The following is a 24494-nucleotide window of genomic DNA, read 5'->3' on the forward strand; positions in this document are numbered from 1 at the left end:
AAAAAAAATCCTCCCTCCTCACTTGTTTCAAATACAACTGATGCGAAACAATTTCTTTTTTAAGTGGCCTAATGATCCCAGTGAAGTTTCAGCCTAGCAAATACCACCATACAGTCCGAGAAAAACTATTTTCCAGGATTTGATTTCAGATGAAAAGTTGCTGAGTCATGTTTTGAATAAATTTTGCCTGAATGCAGCATCTGAGACCACATTCTCAAGTTTGTTCAAGTGCAGCTGCGCGATATTGCACACTGAACCGACAAATTATAGTAACCATGTGTGTGTGTGTTTGTTGCCAGTACTTGCCCTCGTTTTTAATGACAATTTTCCAAAAAGGAATTCTTTAGACGCATCATTGGAAGTGGTCTTGTTTTCCTGAAAATGAAAGCACACCAAAGGCAACAATTTCACGGGCAGTTTAGTCCCATAACCATCTCTAAACCAAGTGCGCTTGTCAACAATAATCGTTTTATTTACTCTTCGGATAACTGCAAATGATGGACTGTACCTTTAAAGGGATGAATTTCAGTTGATGTGGCCGTACACATCAAACAAGCAGCAAACGTGTCATGGTCGTTCGCCCTTTTCATCGAGGTTGAGGAAAAGAAAAAAAAAAGGAAAAAAAAGGGAAGAAATAAGAACCCTAAGAATACATGACTTAATACATTTTTTTCTTTGCTGGGTTGATTCCTATGGACTTGGTGGATGGATGTTGGCGCCAGGGTCTACCGTAGTGCCATCTGGTGTATAATACCCTCCAAGCCCTTTGGGCAGACGTCGACCATTGTCGCGAGGCTAATCCTGGCAATAAAAAATAATATGAATGCATCAATTTCACGATTTAATTAGAAAGTGGAAGGTTCAAGCCAGATATAAATATAGGATTAGTTGATTTGGTTTTAAGCCTCGCTAGTAAGACTGAATCACAGAACTGTGATAAACGATTTAATGTATAATTTTTGTTCAGTGTCTTGTGTCATCTCTCATGTCAATGGTATTTTCCACTAAATGTTACAAACGTACATCTACCTGAATACTTTCCTTTACAAATACAGAGAAATTCTCTCACAAAATCCTGGTTTTGTCTTAGTACTTTCTACCATTCTCTCTGCTGTGTAATTCTCATGTGGGTTTGTTTATGATGTTAACTGTAAACTTGTTTGACCCAGAGTAACGTGAATCCTGCTTGTTTTTTGTCTTTGAATCTTCCAGACAGCCTAAGGGAATACTTTCGCAAGTATGGAGAGATCAAGGAGTGCGTTATCATGCGGGATCCTAACTCAAAAAAGTCACGGTGAGGAAACATAAAAAAAAAAAAACAGAGGGAGAAAAATATAATCTCCAAGTGACATCCGTATCTCTGAGTGTTTGTCTCCTTCTTTATCTCGCAAAACAGAATCCCTGAGGTGTTTTTTGGGATGCGGGTCAGGTGTAAAAGTATTATGTACCGATTACGCTTGCTGTTTTGATATCAGTAACCATTCCCTACATGTATATTACATACTAATATGGTTTTATCCAAAGGGATGCATCAGTGTATATAAAGACTCCTTGGTTTGTCTGTGAGCTGATTATGTTTTTCTTCTCAATTTTGATGGTTTGGAACACCCAATGTCAGATTGGGCCACTGTGGTACACTGTGCAGGATTTTTTCAAGGACAGACAATGTAATTTGTACCGACAGGTACATTTTTGGCCATGCCTGAGCCTGGTGTTTAGTGGCTGCTGTCGTTAATTAACGCTTCACAATGTTGAAGTGGTTACCAACTCTACTTTGATTTATTCAAAGTGTACCACATGGATTTCCTGCGCTCTGATGGGTTGGCGATTGCATCTTAAGCCCAAATGGCATTGCCTGTGCATGAACCTGAGTGCCCCTGAATTGACATTAGGCTTCGGTGATGACTCCAACATTTTGAAATCGACTTTGACTCTCTTGGGAAGTCATGAGTCGGTTTGGAATGGACTCCAAATTTCTAGGGGATTGGTGGGATGGAGAAATAAGTTAAGGATGTAAACCTCAGTAAAAGCCTACAAATGAAGTGAATTCCATGGAGTGAATTTTGAGGGTGAGATGATTTGAATAATTGAATTATTTGACTATTCAACTTGCCGTTCGATAAAATATTAAATATTTGGATGCATGTACCAAATTCCCACAAAAACAGAAGACTTTTTATACATGCTTTATGAAAAGTTAAAAAGGGGAAACACTTGAAGGAAAAGTTATTTTTGGCCATATGTATTTATTTGCCATGAAGTTTACTCGTAAAACTTGGAGACATGGTTGAATCGGCACCTTTTGAAAATTTCCTTGATTAATTGGATCACCAAATATCCAAATAATTGGCATAGGCCTGGTGCATTAGCTTCGAACTTGCACTTTTCACTGACGAACCAAATCATTTGGCCTTGGTACACGATGCATTGCATGCTATGTCAAAAGCTTGAAATCACTGGGACTCTTCCCTGAATTGGCCATTGGTTGAACCCTGGTCAGAGTTGGTGCTGCTGCCGCAAGGAGTTACAGTCAGCATCAGATAGGCACATGTATCTCATTGTAGTCAAGTGCAATTCCATAAGTGAAATGGACTCTGTTTACTTATTGCACGGTCATGTAAGCCTGGTTTATACACAGTGTTTCACTTTTTCTTCTTTTGGGGAGGGGGGGACAGATCCCTATAATATAAGAATACCTAGGGATTTGGGTTGATGGAATTCACCGCGTAGTAGATTGTCGTTAATGTGACATGAAATCATGGTGAAGTAACTGAATTGCCCGTTAAACCCTTATTGCACATTATTGTGTGTAAGTTTGTAATGTTCATGTTGGTTGTTATAAATAGTACATGTAGTGTGCCATTTGTCTGTCAAATCTCAGTGTTGTGTCGGGGGGGGAGGGGCAGGATTTAGTGTCTAGTTAGGCACAGCAGGGCAATGGGTTTCGACAACTGGTGTGATTCACATGTTTTTGTTTGCCTCTCCAGGGGCTTTGGATTCGTGACTTTTGGGGATCCCAAGTGCGTAGAGAAAGTGCTTAAAACAGAGCGCCACGAAGTAGACAGTAAAAAGGTAGGCTTTGAACGTTTTTGCATTTGGATAACTTGTTCCTGTTAACTCTCTGGCCACCATTTTGGTCAAAACCTGCCCTACTTAAAAAGTGTGCACCTGGTTGGACACACATTACCATGAAACTATAGGAGCTTGATATGCTCCCAAATTGCAGTGTAAACAGACCCACAATCCAAGTAGTCCATTCTTATCCAGCCTTGCCTCGTGGGTGGACTTTGTGCCATGCCTGCCATAGCTCTGGCTGAAGAAGCATCTAGGTGTCTCCTAAAAATTTTGTTTGTTATTTTGTTAAAAGATAAATCCTGTTAGACGTTTGACCAGTTTGGGGCACCGTAATCTCCTGCAGTTCTGTCCAGCTTTCAGTACATTGAGTCCACACAGATTCTGAATTGTCCACTCAAACTCTGACCTGTGCACCGTGTTGTGCTCTCAGGAAACCAAACCTTCTTTGACAGTGTCAAACTTGATATTCTGGTCAGATTGTCCAAGTTTTTCCTTTTCTCAATGTGTACATGTAGTTGGTACGAAAAAAGCAACAATCAGCATATTATTTCAAATGCCCCAAACACATCCCAGAATTGTGTAAGTTTTGAATATTTCCTTCCAAGTTCAGTGGGTCGCCTCTTTTGTATTTATTTTCCCCTCCCTTGTTGGCAATTTCTGTTGGAAGAAATCCTTGGCCCGGCCCTCAAATTTCCCTGGCCCGGCCCTCTTTATTCTTCACACCCCTGTCTCTCGCCCATCACGGCTGCAAAGCACCCACTTGTCTCTCCTCCAGCCCTCTCCTCATTGTGCCGTTGTCCTCCCTTTCCGTTTCTCTGACAAACACCCATGCCTTTATCAGATCCAGTCAAAGACTGTCTGGTCTGAACTACGTGTATGCATGTCACCGTATTTCCAGACACGGCAGAGAACACAACAATACCCACCCGAATGTTACTGTGTTGTCTCAATGGTCCCCCCCCCTTGCCAATGACGTACATGTACATTTGTCGGTGGTGGGTGTTTTCCCATGGTTTATTTGTACCCGGTTGCATTGTATGCACATCGAAGGACTTTGAAGTGAAACTGCAGAGCATGGGGGTCACCCTGTACCAACACCCCATTGTCCTGTTCTTCACGTGCTCGCTGGACTGGGACGGGAATAACCATTGGGTGTGGTTGAAGGGGCTTTTTAAAGGAGGAATTGGCGTTGGCTTGTTCTGTTCACCTGCATGCTTGGATATCCGAGTTGGGACTGTTCCTTTAAAGATTTGTTAATTTTGGCAGGGCCAGTATTGCTGTGTTTGGCACGGTAATTCGGCGACAAATTAGAATTGCCAGTTGAGGCCAGGGGTTTTTCAGTGGGTTGTGAATGGGAGGAGAGAATGGCCGCAGTGTGCCCGACCTGGGCAGATCTTTTATCGGTGTGGATAATGGGTGCAAAGATGCAGGGCTTGATGCAAGTTAACATGTACACCGAGAGTCCAGCCCATAGATCCCATTAGCGGTGTGTAGAGCGGATGGGGTTGGACTGTCAGGAGAATTGTTTGTCATTGTTGCTATTGATTACAGTGACCTTGAAAAAAAATATGTAAGCTGTGTTGTATTTCAGAATTTAAAATAAGAGGGAAGAAAAAAGAAAAGATGGAAAAGAAAGTAAAAACAACGTAGATTTTTATCCCATTTATACATTTATGTACATGAAATCTTTTTTTATATTGTCCTGTTATTAGGAATAACATTTTACGTCCGAAAATGAATTCCTATAATCATGGATGCGGGAGGGCAACCATGAAAATGTTTATTTTGGAAATAATTAGAATAGTCACCATAGCCAAGAATGTCTCGTTTTAAACCACATGCCGTGTCATCATGATACAGACAATTAAATCTGAACACATTAGGAACTACATTTGATATGAAGAAAATTCACTGGTCTGAGTGGATAGTCATGCTTTTTTTTCTCAGAGAATTGTTGTTTTTGTGTGGATTATCATTCAGACGATGATATGGCAGGAACCCCAACAACATGTAGTTAGTACACGTCTTCAAAATAGCACGATTAGTTTGGGGGAGGATTGGAAAGGATTCAGATTTTGCATAAGATTTCAGATTTTTGCAAGAATTTGCACAAGGTTGGTTACTGCACAGCAGTGGATTCGTTGACTCTGGATGGCTCCCACCAAATACCCCAGTTGTTTGAGGCATTGTAACCGAAGTTTGCAGGAGAGTTCCAAATTGGTACTGTTCCAGACTTTTGAAATTGCTTCATATTCTCAAGAAATCGAGTTCCAAATGTGTTACAGTTTGCAGCCAAATGCTTTGTTCCACTGTTTCACAGTGGACTTTACTCGTTGTGAATGAGAGACATTGAAATGGGGCACACGTTGCATTTCGTCTGTATTCTCCCTTCAACTTAGTTGTTGGCACAGTCCATACAAATTTGAATGGAATACATCACTTGTCATTTCAAAGAACTGTGGGATCTCCAGTTGTGAGAAATTGGAGATAATTCTACCCATAGTGCAGTTACCGTGTGTAGCGGAAGAACGTCACCCCGTATTTTTGTTAAAGAGTCGTGATGGAACTTGGTGTGAACAGTGCAGCACGTTCTTGGCTGTCAAGGTCTTTCTTGTCGGCTGATCGAAGAAGACATCAATGGGGTTGTAATTAAATTCCCAGACAGGGAACAAATTTGCAGACAGGGAATAAATGACATGAGGAAACAATAATTGATCAACGTTAAATAAAACATTGCCAATAACAATAATAATAATGATAATGAAAAGAAAACATTGAAAGGTGCTGCAGTTTACACATGTGCATTTAAGCAAACAGTGCACATATACGTACTTGATGTTGAGAAATAAAATTCAGCACAGGTCTCAGTATAGTAATAATCCATGAATGTGAAACATTATAGCATAGGACTGCGTGACAAGAAATGATATTGGGTCCCAGGTTGCTTCTGTGAAAATATACAACACCACCCACATGTGAATAACTTCCATTCAACTTCACAGACATTGTAAATGTGTTGATTTTTGTTTCCACTTTTTTATAAGTGATAATCAAAACTGAAAGAGTAAAGTCGTTTCTAAATTACCGGGAAACAATGACAAGCAGCATATGAAACTGGGAACTCCCGTAGCTGTTTGAAGTAAATGGATTACAACTTAATGTCATTCATAAACATTGGTGGAGAGACATAGCACCAAGCTCGTACACGTACTTGAGTTTCAGGAACCTGACCTCTGCTATTGGGCACTTTGTTGGGGTGTCTGCGAGTATTTCCTGCATGAATATGAATAAACAGAGCTGTAAGGAAAAAAGACATTTTAAAGGATCCTCGGTAAAATCTCCTGTGCCGTTTTACCCAACTGGAAGATGACCAAGACGAAGGAACTTGCATGTAGTTACTACGATGCATTTGTGCAAATACCCACGTGGTAAAAATGTACATGGACGTGATCGTTACGTGCCAGCCATATGCAAACAATAACTGCTTAACACCAACATGGTGGCAGTACCCACTAACCGTACCGTCTGTGTTGCCAGACTGATTTTTTTTTTTTCGGCCTGGCCAGTTGCTTGAAGTCAGACAAAGGCAACACCCAAAAGTGGTTGTGGCAGTTGCGTGCTAGCCTTTGGCTAGGAACTGCAGCTCCTCTCTGTTGTGTTACTACCTGTGCCCGTATGTACCTGAACCAGCCACAGCTTACGGTACATGTCGTCGATTCAGACACAATCATAAATTCTTGACCAAACATATGGTTACAAAAAGTTTGTTTTTTTTCCCCATACTTTGTACTTGTTCATGTACAAAGGATCACGTTTAAAGGTGTGATGATTCTTTTATGTGATGAACAGACTGGTATAAAGGAAGTGAGCTAGAATAATCACTTCGAGGCTTCAAATAGATTGATTAATCGGTAGTGCCGACAGCTATAAAAATGGTATTTGCATATATATGCACACTCACACTCTTAATTGTATGGTCACCTTACTGGTGCTGTGGACTTGTAACAGAATAGCAATCACCAGGCTGGAGGAATCAGACTATTCCAGTCGTGAAATTGCCACCGTGTTTTGCCGTGGGAAGGTCGTTGACTCGCCACAGCCAGTTTTGTTGTAAATTTGATCAGGGTTTTTTAAAATCTTTTTGGAGGCATTTATACCATCCTTGCATCCTCGAACTGCCCGCCCATGTCCTGGCACGGGCTGTCCGAAACTCCCCCTGAAGGCAACCGTCCCTTTATGCTGAGCACATAATGCCTCCATTCCATGCTCCACGCCATTCCACACATGGATCCATGGGCCCGAGTTGAAGGCACCCACTTTCAACGGCATGAGGAATGTCCAGCTATGAATTACCTCGGCACCGTTGGGTGACATCTCGAAAATTGGTTTTGCACTCTGCTGTTCCCTCGGAATGTCCCCTACCCTGAGTGTCGCATATGACATGGTGGGTAATTGTTATGACAGTGACGGCATGCATCGTACGCAAATAGGAGCATTTTCCACCAGAAGTGAATACGAAGTCGAGGTAAAAAATGGAAAAGGGTGAATTAAGAAGTACACCGGTGGATGTTATAATAATTTAAATAATAACAGCTTTATTTTCGGATGGTAGCCATGTCTTCTAAAAAGAAAGATGATATTTCAATGGGCCATCCAATAGTTAAACCACTTGATCCCGGTATATATATACAATGTACATGTACATATGGTTTTTCATACAGTTGTACACAATCTAGTTTTTCAAGTCGCACATAGTTTGTGTCACAAACAGTAAATTTGAAGCCTTCTGTTGTTCTATCCGCGCACAGACATGTGTGCACACTTGCCGGCTTCTAGGATTTGATTTGAACTGTTTGATCAAAGAGTGTACTTCCATGCCCCCCAAGTGAATGGTGGCCAGTGCTTGTAATCATAGTATTTCTATAGGGGCAGACACTGTCTGTCTGCATGGGAACTGGGCCTGGTCAAACAAGGTCGAGGTATTGGGACTGAATGGTTTTTTCCCATCGGCTCTGTTTTTCATTGGATGTGACATTTCCTTCTCTTTGGCGCCCAAGGTATTGTTGCTGGGTGAAAACCGGCTGGTTGATTTATTTATCTAATCTCATGCTTTTGTTTTTTGTTTTGTTTTGTTTTTCCCTCCTTGTTGCTGCTTCAGATTGACCCCAAGGTTGCTTTTCCTAAAAGGTCACCACCCAAGGTAAGACACATTCTCATTTTCTTTCCCCCAAAAGTTATTGGTTTACAATGTAAATCATGTTGACTCGAGGAAATTTCATTTTTAACTGAATAAAATCTATGAATACAACCCTTGTGGTTTATAAACATGTATTAAAAAGTATGTGAAAGTAAACTTTATACTTGTACATGTGTACAGAAAACTGTTTTTTTTATTTTCTTGAAAGAATGCAGTATTTAAAGTGTGTCTGATTTCGACACCAGATTAGTACACTGTTCAAAATGAAAGCAGTTGCTTGTACGATAGTGACAGTCCCACGCAAATTAAAAATAGTTTTCCCCTGACCGTAGTTGTCTGTTCCAAAGTATTTTTGTTGATAGGCTATTCGAGAGTCTTTGTGGGGAATAGAAATGCGAAACCTTTCAGCTTTTCTGCTACTGGCGTGATCACCAGGATGTTACAATTCTGAATGAACACGTACAAGTTTGAAGTGATACTCTACGATTGGTGTGAATCGTTAACAGCCAGGCTCCCAAGTGGAGCTTCCTTGCCATTTATCTCGGAGATGATACACATGTACGGGCATTGTTGATTGGTCAGTGGCCATGACATCATCCCCTTGTTTACACTGGAGTCTTCGCTGGCTGCGTCCAAAGAAACTCTGTCGCCCTAAGCTTTTTATGTATGGTATCTGAGCGTTCTTTCGGTCAGGTGCAAGTCATTTGTGGTGGGAGGAGAGAGTCGTATGATTGAATAGAAAGTAAAGGCCAAATGCGCATTGCCCAGAATCAGAGGGAGTAGCAACAAATGGGGAGGGAGGGCTGCAGTTGAAAATGTTGTTCTTTGAAGGAAACTTGTCAGAGGTGGATTTTGCTTTGTGTCGGTTTTCATACTTGAGTTGGTTCCTTGCTTTATCTCCTGGGCCAAGTGTGGGATTTTTTTGAGTACTGTTTGTCATGCTTTGCTGTTTTTGCTTAAAAATATGAAAGCATTGTCTTGTCAGTAAGTTACATAAAGGCATTTTCATTCCCTGTAAAGTAGCGCCCATGCATTAAAAGTTCAAACTCTGTGAATTGATTCTCTTTGAAGTAGGTTTTTGGAGTAGGTTCAGGGCTTGTGCGATAAACTTTGGGGCGACAGGAAGACCCAGTACCATGCGTTACTGTAATCATGCGCTTTGTTTGGTCCCTCAGGATCGACCCCTGCATTAACACCGTGAATGAATCTGATTAGCACTTCAAATCCCATCACATTCGAAAATATGAAAGGGCTGGTCGTGTGATAGGAAAAATATGACACTCACCATCGGAGGTTTAATGCATGAATTGGTACGAAACCAATGACCTCTTTATGTGAAAATAGAAGCCCTTCAAAAGTTCATTTACCCAACAGCTGCAAGTCATAGATTATGGAATCCTCTTCGAGATGATTTTTCTCCCAGACAGGAAAAAAAAAAAAATCAGAAAGAAAGCGCGTCTGGCTTTTCATCCTAGAAATGAAAGTGTCGGAATTGCAAATGCAGGTAATCATGATGTAGCTTTGAGTCTTCCTCTGCTAAGTCTGTGGTGTAATGCAACACGCTCCCTAATGACAACCTGGAAACCTGAGAAAAACTCAAATCTGGACTCGATAAATTATTTGGCGTTGCACTGATGGGGAGGTTAAGTGTGGAAGTGTGGAGGCTCAGTCACTTTGTAAAAAAAACCTTGAAAACGTACATTGCACAGGGATTCTGGTAAATGACCTCCAGTAGTAAATTGTGCATTGATTTGATACATATCTTGGGTCCTTTTCCTCTGGCAGAAATTTGCATAATTTTCCGTGAAATCCGTGGTTGGGTAAAAAAAAAAAAAACAAACCATGGGACTGCCATCAAGTATATTATGAATTGTTCTTTGACAAGAACCAGTTTGTTCTTTCTGAACAGAAACCTTTTTGTGCTCATAGAGCAGATAAATCCCAATGGATCAACCATAAAAGACTGACCGTAATATCTTTTTTTTGCTTGTTTATTTTGCACGTTTTCATTTTTTTTAAAAATCAATTTCCTTGGTGGGTCTTTTGTTTTCCTTTCTTATCAAAATGCAGTAACAGGTAGAAATAAAATTCAAGTAAATATAACAACTAGAATTCCAACAATACTTGTATATTTTGGCTGCCATGCGTTTGTATTGTGGTGATGACTTGGCAATTGCCCAGTATGCTGTTCTTGTTCAACCATTGGTTTTAGGACTCTCAAATCTGTCCCCAAACTGCAGCCTTATTTTTTCCTGTCCCTAAGTAGCCGCTCTGGCCGGCTGAAATGTTCCAATTGCTTGAACCCAACCTGCACTCTTCCTCAGCCGCAGCCTATTAAGACTATTAGCCAAACGACATGTGTACCTCCCGGTAATGTATGTGCATATGTGGCTGTATATTAGCCCACATCCTCGGTGGGACCCCGGGAAAGTAGCAGGGGAACTGGCCAGCAGCCCATACATCAGCCCTGGCGATGTTCATTTGTTAGCCCATGCTTGGCTGCCCATTGGCAGGGTCACTGTCCTTTTGGTGCTGCATTGATAGACGATGATGTCATCCAGAGAATCATCATCAGAGAGGAGAATTCGCAGCTTGGCACTGTGTGTATGGGATGCTAATCAAGGCGTCCAAGGTCTGGCCTAAACTTTCACAGATGTTGCAAATCTTGAAACGCAAGAAAGGAGCCGGACGACTCAAATGTAGCTGGAGACGGGGAAATGACCCAGGAAGAGCAATAACAGCCGGGGGAAGCTTGTGCCTCCTAAGCTACGTTATTGTTGGCCTTTAGCTGCGAGATGATGAGACAAGTGTAGTAGCAATTCAAACTTGATTCCGACGAGCAAAAGATATCCAAGTCAAGAGAGGGGAGGAATTTATTCCCTGAAAAATGTCCACTCGTCAGTAATCATGTCAGAAATTTGGCAAGGCATGTATGCGACATCTTAAGAGTTTACCCGATGGAATGCTTTGGGATAAGGATAATCTGCTATCTTTAGTGAGAGGCCATCTCTTTGTCTGGGAATTGGTTTGCACACCCCTAAAAAACTTCCTTGTGAGATAGGTACTTTATTTTTCTTCCAGGCCCTGCAACAAAGTAGTGTGCAGTGCGCATTACAAGAAACAGCTCTGTCAATTTCCCTGTCGGTAGTTTCGATAGATCTACTTCGAGTAGTATAATTCATCAATTTGTACTTTTTTACATTGAGGATTGGGAAGGGGCTTAGTCTTTATTCGTTAAGAATTAACTGGAACATCTGTGAGGCACTGATTAATTTGCTAGTGAAAATTCGAATGCAGAATGGTACACAAATGTCATGTTTCTCGTACTGTGCTTTGGAGAGTCCCATAAACACCCTTCTTAGGATCAGTGGGCCCACAATACATTTGAATGCCTTTTTCAGAAACGCAGTTTGCACTTTATCAGCATGAGCAGCTCAGCCAGTGCCAGGCGTTTACGTATGATGGATCATCTCGGATCAAATTAATATGACGAAGGCTTCCCCTCCAGATTACGCATTAAGGACGCGAGCAAGCACCAGACAGTAGCCTGGGCAATGCCTCTTTGCTGTTCCATCGATGGACTTGGTTGTCACAGAAGCCGCAGTCCAAAGCTATCCCTTGCAAGAAGTTGTCCTGGTAGGCACAGATTGTACAGCTTCAGAAGTTCCAGCATCTCTCATATTTCCATTTGGAAGTATTAATAAAGAGCCAAGGATGAATTTCAAGTATGTTTTCCCAGTGCTTTGATAGCAGAAGGTACATGTATCAACTCGGTCACCAGAGTACAAGTATTTGGACACACTAGTGTACATGTACAAGTGATGTATGTACATGTGCACTGGTTTTCATGGCATAGAGTGTGCATGACCGTTGCCTATTTTCAACATGGACAAAGCTGGGTGTCTCAACCTTGCCACAGTAATGCAGGTCATGGAACCTCATGTGGACTAATCCTGGTCCACACAGGATTCCTGCCCCCCCCGCTTTCAGAAACAGTTATATTTGGGTTAGGGCTTCTGCGAAACAAATAACAGTCAAGGAGACCAACAAAATCCAGCTGAAAAGTGCTCACATTGCGAGGATAAATAGTATTTTCCGTAAGTTTGCCTATGTACCGGTCCACAAAATGGATGACTATACTAGGCTCAGTACATGCACATGTACATAATCTGAACATTCATGCGGGGCATTGAAATGACAGGTGTCTCTCTCAGGTTGCTATTGAAGGAATGCTTGGAACTATAGAGCACTTTGTGTATATGCTCTGTGTAGGTCCTACATGTACCGAACGTACATGGACATGTAGTTAGTGACTTTAAAGCACATGTACCGGCATAATGGGCAACGGGGGAAAAGACATTTCTTGTACCGGTGCGCGCATGCACACATGCAGTGCCAACCACCACTTTTCCTTGGGCGTCAGCCAAGAAGTACCGCTCGTTAGAAGGAACATGCAGCACCTCACATTTTTGACATGGCAGCCTTCATTTTGTCGTTTTCTCTTTTGTTTTCTTACACAAGAAACTGTGTAAATTTTGAGCATTTTTTTCGTGGTCTTCAATAAACCTACATACATTGTATTGTTTAAACTGGTGCAGATTTTTTAATGTACATTTCATTCGTCATATGTGTAGGCGTATTCTGAATGTGGTAATCTTTGTTTCCTTTGTAATTTGACTGTTCGAAGTTGATAACTAACTAAAAAAACAAACCGTACATTGTATATGTTGCCATCCAGTGGGGGTGTATGCAAATAATGTACATGTAAACTGAGACGGGCAGCCTACCCTATAAAAAACCACATAAGGGCACCAGAAGCACAATCAGGAGGTGTAATTGAACTGGTTACACTGGCGGAACACACCACAGTGGAGCCAGTCTGTGCTTCCAGCAGACTGAACATCAAGCACCGGCCTGGCCGCCATGATCTGTAATAATAGCCTGGCTGCCTTGTGTATATTGGTGCCCACTTTTTTTTGCATTATTCACTGTGCCTGTCAGTTTGCGGTCACCAGACCAGAACAATGGGCAGCATTGTCTGTGTTGAGAGGCAAGATCACACAAGGCGGTGGAATATTTTCTTCTGATGAAAGACGTGTTATTACAGAGCTGCTCTGGAGCCAATTGTCTAACCTCTTGGACTTCGAAAATGAAACATGTTTTTGCGGGTAGAGCATCGTTGTTTTCTTTTTGTTTGTTTTCTTGTACTCTTATTTTAGCCATTTCAGAGACACTAATGAGAAAGCCAGCAAATAGATTTGTTGCCAAGTAAAATATAACATATGACAAGTACATGTACATTTACCTGTAGTTTTGGGAGGGGGCGTTTTGGGAGGGGACGTCTCTATAGTCTCTGTAGTCGCCATGGGTCTTACTGGTCTTAAGTCCCACTGGTCCTACGTCACATGGGGTCCTATATGCCATTGGTCCTACGGTCCCATTCATGATGAAAAATAATAAATGATAGCAGCCAAACACCAAGCAGGGTGCCCAGCAAAATCCTGAAGGGAGAATGTTTGGATGGCGCAATGAACAAATTGACACTAAATCTTCAATGGCCTCTCAGAGCTCTGCTGAGTCCCTCCAAGTAGTTGCAATTGGAACTTGGCGATCCACATTGAGAACCAAGATCTTTGAGAAGCAAGTCAGATTTGATTTGCCTGCATTCTCTCTTGTTATATTGTTGGCTGCGACTTACCTCAAGCTATTAAGAGAGGCCAAAAAGCAGACTGGGTGATTGGAAAATACACGTTCTTCAGGGAGGCGGGAAAAATTCTGTTAAACTCTTGTTATCTTGATTCCTGCGCAAAGATACCCCAAAATGGCCCAAACTAGATGTAGGGATTTCGTGGATGTTGGTTCCTTTGTGTGCTACTGGAGTAATTTTGATAACATGCTGAATAGAAATTATCAAGGCATCATGTGTGTTGGCATTGCTGAAGGGGGCTTTGAAAAATGACAAAGAAACTTCACAGCTGTTATGCGATGTACATATACATCCAATTGTTTTGGTTCAGTCGGTAATCAATAATGCTGGCAGAATTTCCGAGAGCATAGGCTAAATTCATAAAGCCACATCACTGTCGCGTCCTTGCATGATTGCGTCATCATGTAATACTATAGGGATTTTCTGCCACTCTTGAAAAGATGACAATTTTTTAGTTGGGGGGAGGAGAGTCTCTTGGCTGCTTTTTCAAATCCAACCCCATGTTCGTTTGGATCAGTTGCAACGTCTAACACTGAGAAATCCTTAAATAGCCTTTGTGATGTCATGCTGTGGAAATGGCATTCCTCTCATACCAGCTGTCAAAGTTCTGCAATACAGCAAAAATGGGGGGGGGAATACTCCCACCTTCCCAGTCCACTCTGCGCTGCTTTGAGAACTGTCTCTGTGGTGAAATATCTAGTGTTTGTTGATTCAGTGTTTTATTGCCAGTTTATGTGGCATTCCTGAAGTCGATCAGCCACTGATAAGATGTCACGCAAACTCTTTCGCCCATCCCCGCCCTCTTCAAAATAGAAAAAAAAAAAAGAAAGAGACCTTTGCTGGCAAAGCCCATGTACAAAGCCCCAAGGTGAGCCCCTCACCGGTTGCCCCTTAATTACTGGAGTCGCTGCTGACCCAATGACATGCCATACCTGCAAGTTGCCGGGGCGACGGTTGCCTTGACAATCGTTGCTAGAGTAAATTCAATGCATGTGACACAGCTGCTGTGGGTGTGATGCATTTTTTCTTTTCTTTTTTTACCCCCTCGAACCTGTGACAGATGCGTGTAATTTGATTGGTTGGCAAAAATAAAGAAAGAAAGAAGAAAGAAGCACGGAATACGTTTTGTCATTTACCTACTAATGAGAGTCCTAGACATTTATACATATTTTGGTTTTGGTCATCTGATAAGAGAACCAAAACAACAAATTTTATGTGGTGGCTCGGCTGGCAACTTTGATTGTGTATTTACATTATAAACAAAATGTATTTGGACCTGTTGTTGTCAAAAGGCATTGCTGGACTCTTTCTTCCTTCAATTAGAAATTTTTTGATGAATCGTCCATTTTTTTTGAAAGAGTACTTTGCGTCTGACCTTCCTTCAGTGCGTCATCAACTGTTTTGAACTTCTGCAATTTGATTAATTTTGAAGAGCATCAAAACATTTACAATGGCCAAAATCTTGCTCTCATTCCATCATTTTGATGGAAAGAAATACTGTCTTCACAGAATGTCCGAATAACCAAATCTTCAATCGATTATTGAATGTTAATTTCTGAGTTTGAATATTCGAATGCTAAATTAATGAAAAGGAAGGGAACATTTTCTTTTGTTTAAATGAGAACAATTGTATTGTGGAGTCTTGTTTCAAGCAGATTTAAATGAAAAGCGACCGAAATCTTTCAACGATTTGAAAAGTAAATTATTCATTAAACAATTTAAGAGGAATAGAAATTTTTAACTGGGCTTGTTTGTCTTTCAAATCTTGCTAAATCGTGGCTGGAGATACTCTTAGATGTGAGAAGCTATTATATTGATTATAATGTACAACTTTGTGTGTTATTGCAACTGATTTTGTATATGGTCTGTTCATCAATAATCTGTCAGTCGGTATGACTGAATATTCGGATATTCGATTGAATTGAAGGTGGAATATTCGAAAAGTGAATTATTCAAATGGACTCAGCCCCACTTCTCAGTCAAGTGGCCTGTACCATCAAATTTGTTTGCCATACTGAAATTCTAGTCAAAATTGCCAAATGTGTTTATTTGACGTAGGATTCAGTACTTACCTTATTACCCCGGGTTGCATTTGGATATTTGAGAAGAATATTGATTCAAAGATGTTCGACCTCTGTCAAGATAATTTTAGAGACACTGGAGAAAGTAACAAACAAATACAATTTAAACCTGAACAGCGATCTATTTAAATCTCCCAGCTGGTACATTTGATCAGTTTTGTGAGCATGGGGCCAAGTAAAGAAACATGTTTCTGCCAACATCTTCAGCAAGGGTGACCAATATACTCAGTGTGTAGGGTGCAAAATGGGAAAGGGTATCTTGTACGTGTGTACTTGTACATGCACTGTACATGTACAGTATATGCACTCACTGCAAATAACAATTCAAGAGTCAAAAGTGTACAGCCAGTGATCTAACCTGATCCTTCAGGCTCAATCTGCCCTTCAATAACAAATGATTCCACAACTGAGTACATTATGTGTGACCGGCGCTCACTCAAAAATATATTTTTGTTTCTTGAAATTTTGTTCCTAACTCCTCCAACCCTTCCATCCATCCCCACCTCTCTCCTCGTCCTTTTTTTTTTTTTTTGCCCCATGGCAGTGCATGGCCCATGGAGCAGCGGTCGTCATGCCGCTGCATGCCAGCCAAGAAGCAAGGCTATTCAAAGCCTGCTCGTGCATTTTTCACTTGACCCCAAGCATTCCTGTGGAGTGAGCATGCGGTAATAAGGGACAGCATCGTTGTTTTGCTCCTCCTAAAACCCCAACTGTCTTTTTTTTTTTAACCTTCTCCCCACCCCGTTCACTTTCTCTTTTGCTTCTCCTTGAATAAATCAAGAGAATCTGGGATGAGGATGGTAGATTTTCTAAGGACAACATAGGGCAGCATTTGAAAAAAAAAAAAAAATTGCCCTTTTAAGTTTGGAGGATGAAAGGCATTCGTGCCCCCGTGCTGAAGCAGAGGTTATATTTTAATCTGCAAGCGTCCGAGGTGGACAACCGGTTAATTCGGTGCAATCCACATCTGCTCAGCAGGCTAGATTTTTTATTTTTTTTTTCACTGCAAAGGTCAGAAATAATTGCGAATTGAGCGTGCTGTGCACGGTGCTTTGTGTAGAATACATGTGATTATCAACCAGTGATTCAATTATAGCGCTGATCGAAAGGATAGGATTCCCCCTCACTGGTCCAGTTTTGTCTCGGGGATTTAGTCTTTTAGTGTCACTGTGAGAAAATTATTATTTTTTGCCTCAGAAATTCTTGAATAAATTTTTGTTTTGATAAACTGAGGCAAACAATTTGCCTGCCAAATAAAAGAAGATTTCTAATTCTGGATAAAAATAGGAAGTTGAAGTTGCACAAAAAGTAATGAAATTAATGAACAAAAAATATGAAAATCCTGTCTAACGTTGTAATTATACATGTGTTGGTAATTTCTAGACCTCCTTTTGATTTACTGGGAAAGAAATGTCTTACAATGGAAATAAATAGGAACTGCATTACTTGAACCTTTTCCGTCCACGGATACATGTCCATATCCACGAGGCTCTCAATGGACTGCATCAGCTGAGTTTGCTCGTTCCAATGCACTGAGAATGTACAAGGAAAAAACTGTATAACTCCCGTTATAGGATCTGATTTCAAGTACAGTTGTTTTCATTTAGAACATTTTTTCTCATGATTAACAGACAAGGGGTTAATTTTCATAGAAGCAAGTAATTAGATAGTCTGAAAACTTTCCAAAGCCACATTGACCTTCTAACAGAAGGGCACATGCTAAGTGAATCATTGGTTTCCAAACGGGGCATTAGAGAATAGTTTCAAAACTTCCAGTCCAAAAGTAGATTCCCCTGTGAATTGATATGGTGCTTTTCTTGGTCACCGTGTCACTGTGTTATTTGTAAGAGGAGAAAAAGACCTCTTCCCCCTTTTCACTGCATCCCCAAGTAACAAGGCCCTTGTCCTAATAAGGGCAAATAAGCCAATTAGAGATTGTTCCCTGGGGCTCCCCTCCTCTCACCCCCTTCCCTCCATGGAAAGGTTTGCCCTTATTCTGAGGTCAACTGGGTCAATTAGACAGATGAGGTCAAGTCTTGTGATAACAAAGCTAGGCCGGCTTTTCCCCCTGAGTTGGATGTACGGGATCACGAATGTAAAGTTGGAGGCATTTCTGGTGCATACCGGTATACATGTACATGTATGTACACATGCAGCTGCTGAGTACCGGCTTCTCCCTCCCCTGAATGCTGGGATATCTATCTTAGAACGCTTGCATGTACTGTAACGAAACCAAGGTACATGTACAAGGCACTGCAAAGAAGTTGTCTTGTATATATGTTTGCACTCGGAGTGAAATTCTTTGCTCGTGTTTGGCACGGAGCATTATTTTTTGTCTTTATGTCTTTTTTTTAATGTCATGTTTTTCAGAGCTTTCTTTTTAAAGGTTACGGTCAACTTTGTTGATTCCTGAATGCTTTTTAAGTTGCAGAAAGAATTCAAAGATATTCAGGAAGTTAGTTTAACCACATTGCTATATTTTTGTGAATATTTTATTAAAATTTAAGAGTAGTCCAGATTTGTTTAAACCTATTTGTATGCAAAAGTAGAGGGGAATTCTTTTATTTTGTTAGAAGAAAAAAGTGGCATAAAAAAAGAAAGACAGCCTGTGTTGTCCATTTGCCCAAAGCCGGCCATTTTTCTGTCAGACTTCACAATGCCATGTCTCCATAGGAGTTGGTGAACGGAAGTTTATTATTTTTGAAAAGAGGATATGAGCAGATGTACGTACATACAAACGCATTTGTTTAGTCCATTTGTTCTCTGATGCGTACTTGGTATACATGGATGCATGGTGTCAAGTGTCCTGACTGCAATATGCATTTCTGCACGATTGCAAGTACATTCTGTGTGACCAGTCACATGTGTATCTTTCTTGAGTTCCTACCTTGCTGGGCGCTTCTAAACACTGGCTCCCATGTGCTAAATTTGGCAGCCCTAATGCCCTCGGTACGTTCTCACGATGTGACTTGATACAGGGGAACACATCAACCAAAATAGCTCGGTAATGGAACCCAATCAAACTGTTCACGGAGGTATTTGTTAACAAATCGTGAATTTTCAAGCTCCAACATGTCCTCGCCCAGCCAAAAAAACAGGCCTGAGGTTGTTCCGGGATCCCCCACAACAACTGAAATGTTGCTGTGAATTTACTAGTGGTAGGTTTGAGTTAAATGCCCTGCGTTCTTCATGGTTTTGCCATTATAGTGACAACATTTCATGGCTTTGAACTTGGACACTGGTAATATAATGAAAAGGAGAGAAATCATAATTTGATAATAATGTCCACACTAAAGTTCAAACTGAATCATAACAAAAGTGGTCGTAGAGTACATTTCCACAGAGCACAATTTGTTTATTGGTATTATTATTTATTATTTTTTTGTTATTATTTTTTTTTACAATGTCCAGATAGATGATAACAGTGAACCGTGCAATGGAACAGTGAGTTACACATAATTTTGTCTATTAAGTATTGTTTATTTATATACGTATGTCAGTCGTTCATAATTGTAATATTGACGCTTCGCCTGTGTTGGAAGTCATTCTAAAGGTCGACGCATTTCGGTGCTTGAAATTTGAAAGATCCACCCCCATTTTTTGTTTTTTAATGTGGGCAGCCACTGTCTCACAAAGGACCAGGTGCTTCATTCTCAGTATTTTACTCTCATTTTCCCATCGATGGACTGGAGCGAATTCCTTCCTCCCCCCACCCACCCGTCTTTTCACTATAGCCATGCTCTGGCTCAGCAGTCACGTTCACTGGGAAGCCGACGGGTCTGGGTGTTTATATTAAAACCCCACCAGCTGCTAGGGCTCGTTGAAAAACCATGGCCCCGAGTTGGGTATTTTCTCAGTATTCAGTATAAATAAAGCAATAAACCAAGAAAATAAAAGGCGGGGGGATGGGTAGGGAAACAAAACTTCAACATTTCAGTTGGGCAGAGGTGGTTTGCCGTGCACAGCATACCATATGGCTTTTTTTGTTTTCTACCCGTGACTCTGTGGGCACTTTTTTCTTCTTTCCATGCGGCCACCAGTTTTAATGGCTTGACAGAATTGCATTTTATGGAGGAGCCAAATCTCGCACTCTGGTGCGAGGATCAGTCACAAAGCACGCACACTATAGGGTGGCGTCTCGCAAGAGTTCACACGCCATCTTTGTGTTTTTTTTGGGGGGGGGACTCTCAAGAAAGTGGCCAGCTCCCACTGGGATTTCGTGAAATTAAAAAAGGTGACATTCCACGGGTAATAAATCCACCAGGCCAGAGATTCTAAGAATAGCTGAGTGCATGCAGGGCTAATGTTCATGATTCTATTCTGATGGTTACCATCATGTAGACTGGACTTGCTCCTCCAAATTTGGTGGTTTTAATAAAAAGAGAAGTGGTTTGGGGTCAGATACCTTTTTGAAAGGTCACAAAACCATACATCATGTAGTTGAGAAACCAAAAAGATAAAAATCAGTAGGCCTTTTTGTTGTTGCTGACAAGGCTGCTGTATGTGGACTTTCAATATATTGTGCGAGACTACGAGTACGTTTTAGCAGTGGTACACACTGACGGTATTCATGTTGGCTGTAAACTGTTGGGAAGCGTTGCTAGCAGCTGAATGCTGTGCATCACATTCAGGGACATAATGATGTGGACATTTCATTTGGTGTTACCGCCAATGTTTTTCACAATTTCAGTGTGGGATGTGTTTGTATGCTACAAAGTCCAGTCCGGGGTTGGTGTCGTTATTGAAGAAGTAATGTGCATACACTTTTGACTTGAAACACTTGGTGTTGCTGCACATGCATCTCCCAGTGAATGAACAGATTAAAGAGTCCAAAGAATTAAAGAATAGACTCAAGAATTAAACTACTCGTCTGTTTTCCAATACTCAACTTGGCTCTGTCACAGGCTTCAATTGTTTTTTTTACTACGTGCCTTTGAAGCTGTAAGCGCACTAATTAGTCTGAGAGTGCCACAGAACATCAAATAAGATGCAAGAGAACAAAAATTTACAGTAATCCAATTTGATTTAAACGCTTCAGGCCCACAATCGGGGATTGGTTTCGGGAATGAAGCCTGAGACGGAGACAAAGTTGAGTATTGGAAAACGGCCCTCGAGAGAATTGCTTCCTCGTGAAAACAATATGTTCCCTCTTTATAATTATAAGTGGGAAGGGGGGAGTCAGGGACCCTGACTCAGGGTCTCATCTAGTAACCTGTCCACCCGTCTTTTGCGAAATGGACAGTAAAAACGTGACAGGTAGATTTCCACAAAATGGCTTGTAAAAACGACAGGGGGATTTTGGGTAGAAATTCATGTATACTCGAAGTGACTAAACCGTATCTGTGTGAGCATAAACACACAAAACTACCTTGTATTTCGTAAACTGCATGACCGACCAACCAGGTGGCAGTGCTGATCCGTGCCGAGTCGTTTGCATGAGTGCGCCCTTGCTGGCACAGTTAATGTGTACTCCACATGTCAATATCCCCACAATGCCCAACTTGTCTGGTGCCTGTAACTACTTTATGTGTTTATGTGCAGCACTGCGGATACCATTGCATTAGACAGATACCTGTCGAGCAGCCCACAGTATCGCTTTTGCATATGTGTGGGATCCAGACTACTGTTTCCGTGGCTTGGTGAAGGACGGGTACTTTTGAGCTGTATCACTGAAGGACAGGGCTGTTTTTGGAAATCCTAGATGAAACCGGGGGGGGGGAGTTGAATCTCCAAAATGTTCAATGTGAACGTGACCCGCCATTAGCTCATGGCCGAACCTTAGATTCTTTTGTATAATTTTTTTTTGTTGTTGTTGGCAGGAACACAGCAACCTTGATGGGTGTACTTGTGTTAGTGTGAATTGAATCAAGTAGTGTGCTGTCTGGTACCCAGTTCTCTCTGTATGTGATTTTCGGGGAGGTGTGTAAGACTAAATGATGTTTGACTATTACACCTCCAGGCTTGGGAACCAGGGTCTTGCTGTTGAATATGTAGGTCCTTATTCAATTGCTGTGAAAGAGCCAGCTGGGTTTGCCTGATTGACTGACCGTGGCAATTTTTGTCCATCCCATTGTCCACTGTTCTCTCTCTCTTTCTCTTCAATCTCAAATACAAGTACTGGAAGTGGAAACCCCATGTGCTAAGTTCATTAACATTTCAAGTTTTCTTTCCTTTACGTTCTGCGTTTCTTTTTTCTTCTTTAAGTGGTCATCCTTTTTATGATTCCTTTGCCGTGCTGATTCCCAGCCCCGACACCGTTCTTTGCTGCATTATTAGATTTGGCCACATTGAGAAATCAAACGAAGACCAAATTGACAATTGCACAGGCGGCCACATTCCAGTAACAGTTGATGGCATACACTTGCATGAGCTGGCCTCCTTGAGGGCCTGTGCATTCACTGAGGGCACTGGACGCGTAATTTTGTTTTTAGTTCACATCCTTATTTTGCCAAAAGTGGCTGTAAGTTGTTAAGAAAAAGCAAGGCAAGACGTACATGTACTCTGAAGCAGGTGCGCCTGCCAGCATTGTTTGGATGTAAAAATCTAAAATGCAGTGAACATACGTTGATGTATATTTGATTAAAATCTTGCTATGCGCTCTGGTAGTTTTATGTCCATACAAGTGGTACCTGAAAAGAGTAAATGTGAGTGGACCCCACAAAAGTCTTATCATGAATTTTGTAGTAACGATTTGTCTATTTGCTTTAGAAAGAGCAACCTGAGCTCTGTGTTAAATGCACGTGTGTGTAGCACCCTGAGTGACAAGGGTGATCAGAATGGACCATTGATGGCTTAAAAATGTCAAGGATTCCCAGTGAGTTGTACTGAACCGGATTCTTTTGAAGTCCTCACAATCATAAGGTGGCACTTGTGGCTTTTCTGTAGTCCGCCAGATGACAAGTTGTCAAATCTGTGACCTGAAAGTCTGAGGTACAATTTAGATTTGCAGTAAAGCCTGCCTGCCTGTGCTTCCGAGACCAGAGTGGTATGATATCGGGGGGGCCGCTTTCTCTCTCTCTCTATCTCTCTCCGTGAATTACCCAATAACACGGTCAATGAATTCACCCCGGTATCATCGTCGCTGACAACCGCCGCAGTCATCGTCATCATTGTCATCGTGATTGTGGAGGCCTCTCCTTTTCATTTTGGCACAATCCGACTCGCAAACACAAACAAACCGCCCTGTTTGTCCAAGCCCCAGCACAAGTCGCCGTCCCCGGTGCAACACACAGTTGGTGGTGTTGCTGTGCAGAAGTGCCCACAATACACAGGACATGTACAGAATCATCATAGTACATGTACACAACAGCACAATACCACAGTGCCAGCCTCGTGCACCGGGCACTTGTACATGTACTCATGTAGGCATTTTACTTACTGTGAAAAGTACAAGCAGACACTGAATGGACCTTCACACACCTTCCTTTACTTTGCACTGTGCTCAACATGTACATGCACAGTGCAATGAATCCTTGAATTTTGTGGGTGGCAGGGCATAAATAGAGGTCGACCTACAGACTTTGATGAAGGTGACACAGTATCATGGCTTGTGTAGTAACCGCAGTCGTATCCTGTTCTTTTTCTTGTCTGCTTTTAAGAGTAGAGAGGGAGAGAGGTAGTTTGTTCGATTTTGAAACGGACATAAATTCATATTTCCCTGAAAAGCTCCTGACTGGACCAGTTTTAAAAAGAACCGCATCGTTGCTGCGTCCGCCGTGAACATTGCGGCTGACTTTTTTTTTCCCTACTCAGCCCAAGGGTGACGCGTATACGTGGGTAGCATACCGTAGCAGCCATGCACCTTTCTCCCCAAATCCGGGAAAGACTTTGTGCAAACAATCCCAAACAACAGAGCAGCAAATGTTCCCACCCTCGGAAACGAAAAGAAAGGGACTCTATTTGAACATGGCTGGCAATGGATCCTGAGAGTTGGATGAAAGGAAAAGGGGAGAGGGTTGATTTAATAGGCCGCCATCACATTCTTACAAGCTTTGTGTTAACATCTTTGCAAATTCAAAACGTAAAGCCGAAAGGCCAATGGAAGAGGTAGCATTTTTTTTGGGGGGGGAGGATTGATGTCTGGATTTTCTGACCTTTTTTAAAAATACGCGTCCATGTTCTCCTTGGACTGCTTTTAGCATTGGAGGCTGCTGCTGGGCAGAGCAGAGAGTCTTGTTGGACTGGTCTGTTTGTCCTGTTTTCACACCGAGTTGTGATGTGAAGGGTGTGAGGTGTATAAAAGGCTGGCATTGTGCAGTTAATGACAGGAAAAGCAAATAGGTATAGAGACCATTGTAAATGGAGTGTTGGGCCAAAGTAATGCAAAATCCCTCCCAACTTTTCGCACAAGGTTAAGTGGGATGGCTGTGGAGACAGAAAAAACTGAGAATGAAGTTAGACATGTGGTCCGTGTGCATTTTTCACCAGTCTTCAG

The 24494-nt window shown here is 41.6% G+C and overlaps 1 protein-coding gene and 1 long non-coding RNA gene across 10 annotated transcripts in view; both read left to right on the top strand.

Moving 5' to 3' along the window:
- Positions 1-24494, top strand: part of LOC110986756 (RNA-binding protein Musashi homolog 1-like) — a 169505-nt gene that overhangs the window by 3668 nt on the left and 141343 nt on the right. For 8 of the 9 annotated variants that reach the window (XM_087140817.1, XM_087140819.1, XM_087140824.1 and 5 more), the window contains exons 3-6: positions 1213-1294; positions 2988-3072; positions 8234-8275; positions 19472-19504. In XM_087140817.1, coding sequence (XP_086996943.1) covers positions 1213-1294; positions 2988-3072; positions 8234-8275; positions 19472-19504 — 242 coding nt within the window. The remainder of the gene's footprint in view (positions 1-1212; positions 1295-2987; positions 3073-8233; positions 8276-19471; positions 19505-24494) is intronic. The other variant, XM_087140820.1, reaches the window with a different exon arrangement.
- Positions 8282-16592, top strand: LOC147798029 (uncharacterized). The gene is made up of 2 exons (XR_015426326.1): positions 8282-11333; positions 11397-16592. It is a non-coding gene; the product is annotated as an uncharacterized LOC147798029 (long non-coding RNA).

Source organism: Acanthaster planci, linkage group LG09, assembly GCF_054643075.1.
Source record: "Acanthaster planci isolate LZ-2023a linkage group LG09, COTS_SCS, whole genome shotgun sequence".
Taxonomy (NCBI): domain Eukaryota; kingdom Metazoa; phylum Echinodermata; class Asteroidea; order Valvatida; family Acanthasteridae; genus Acanthaster; species Acanthaster planci.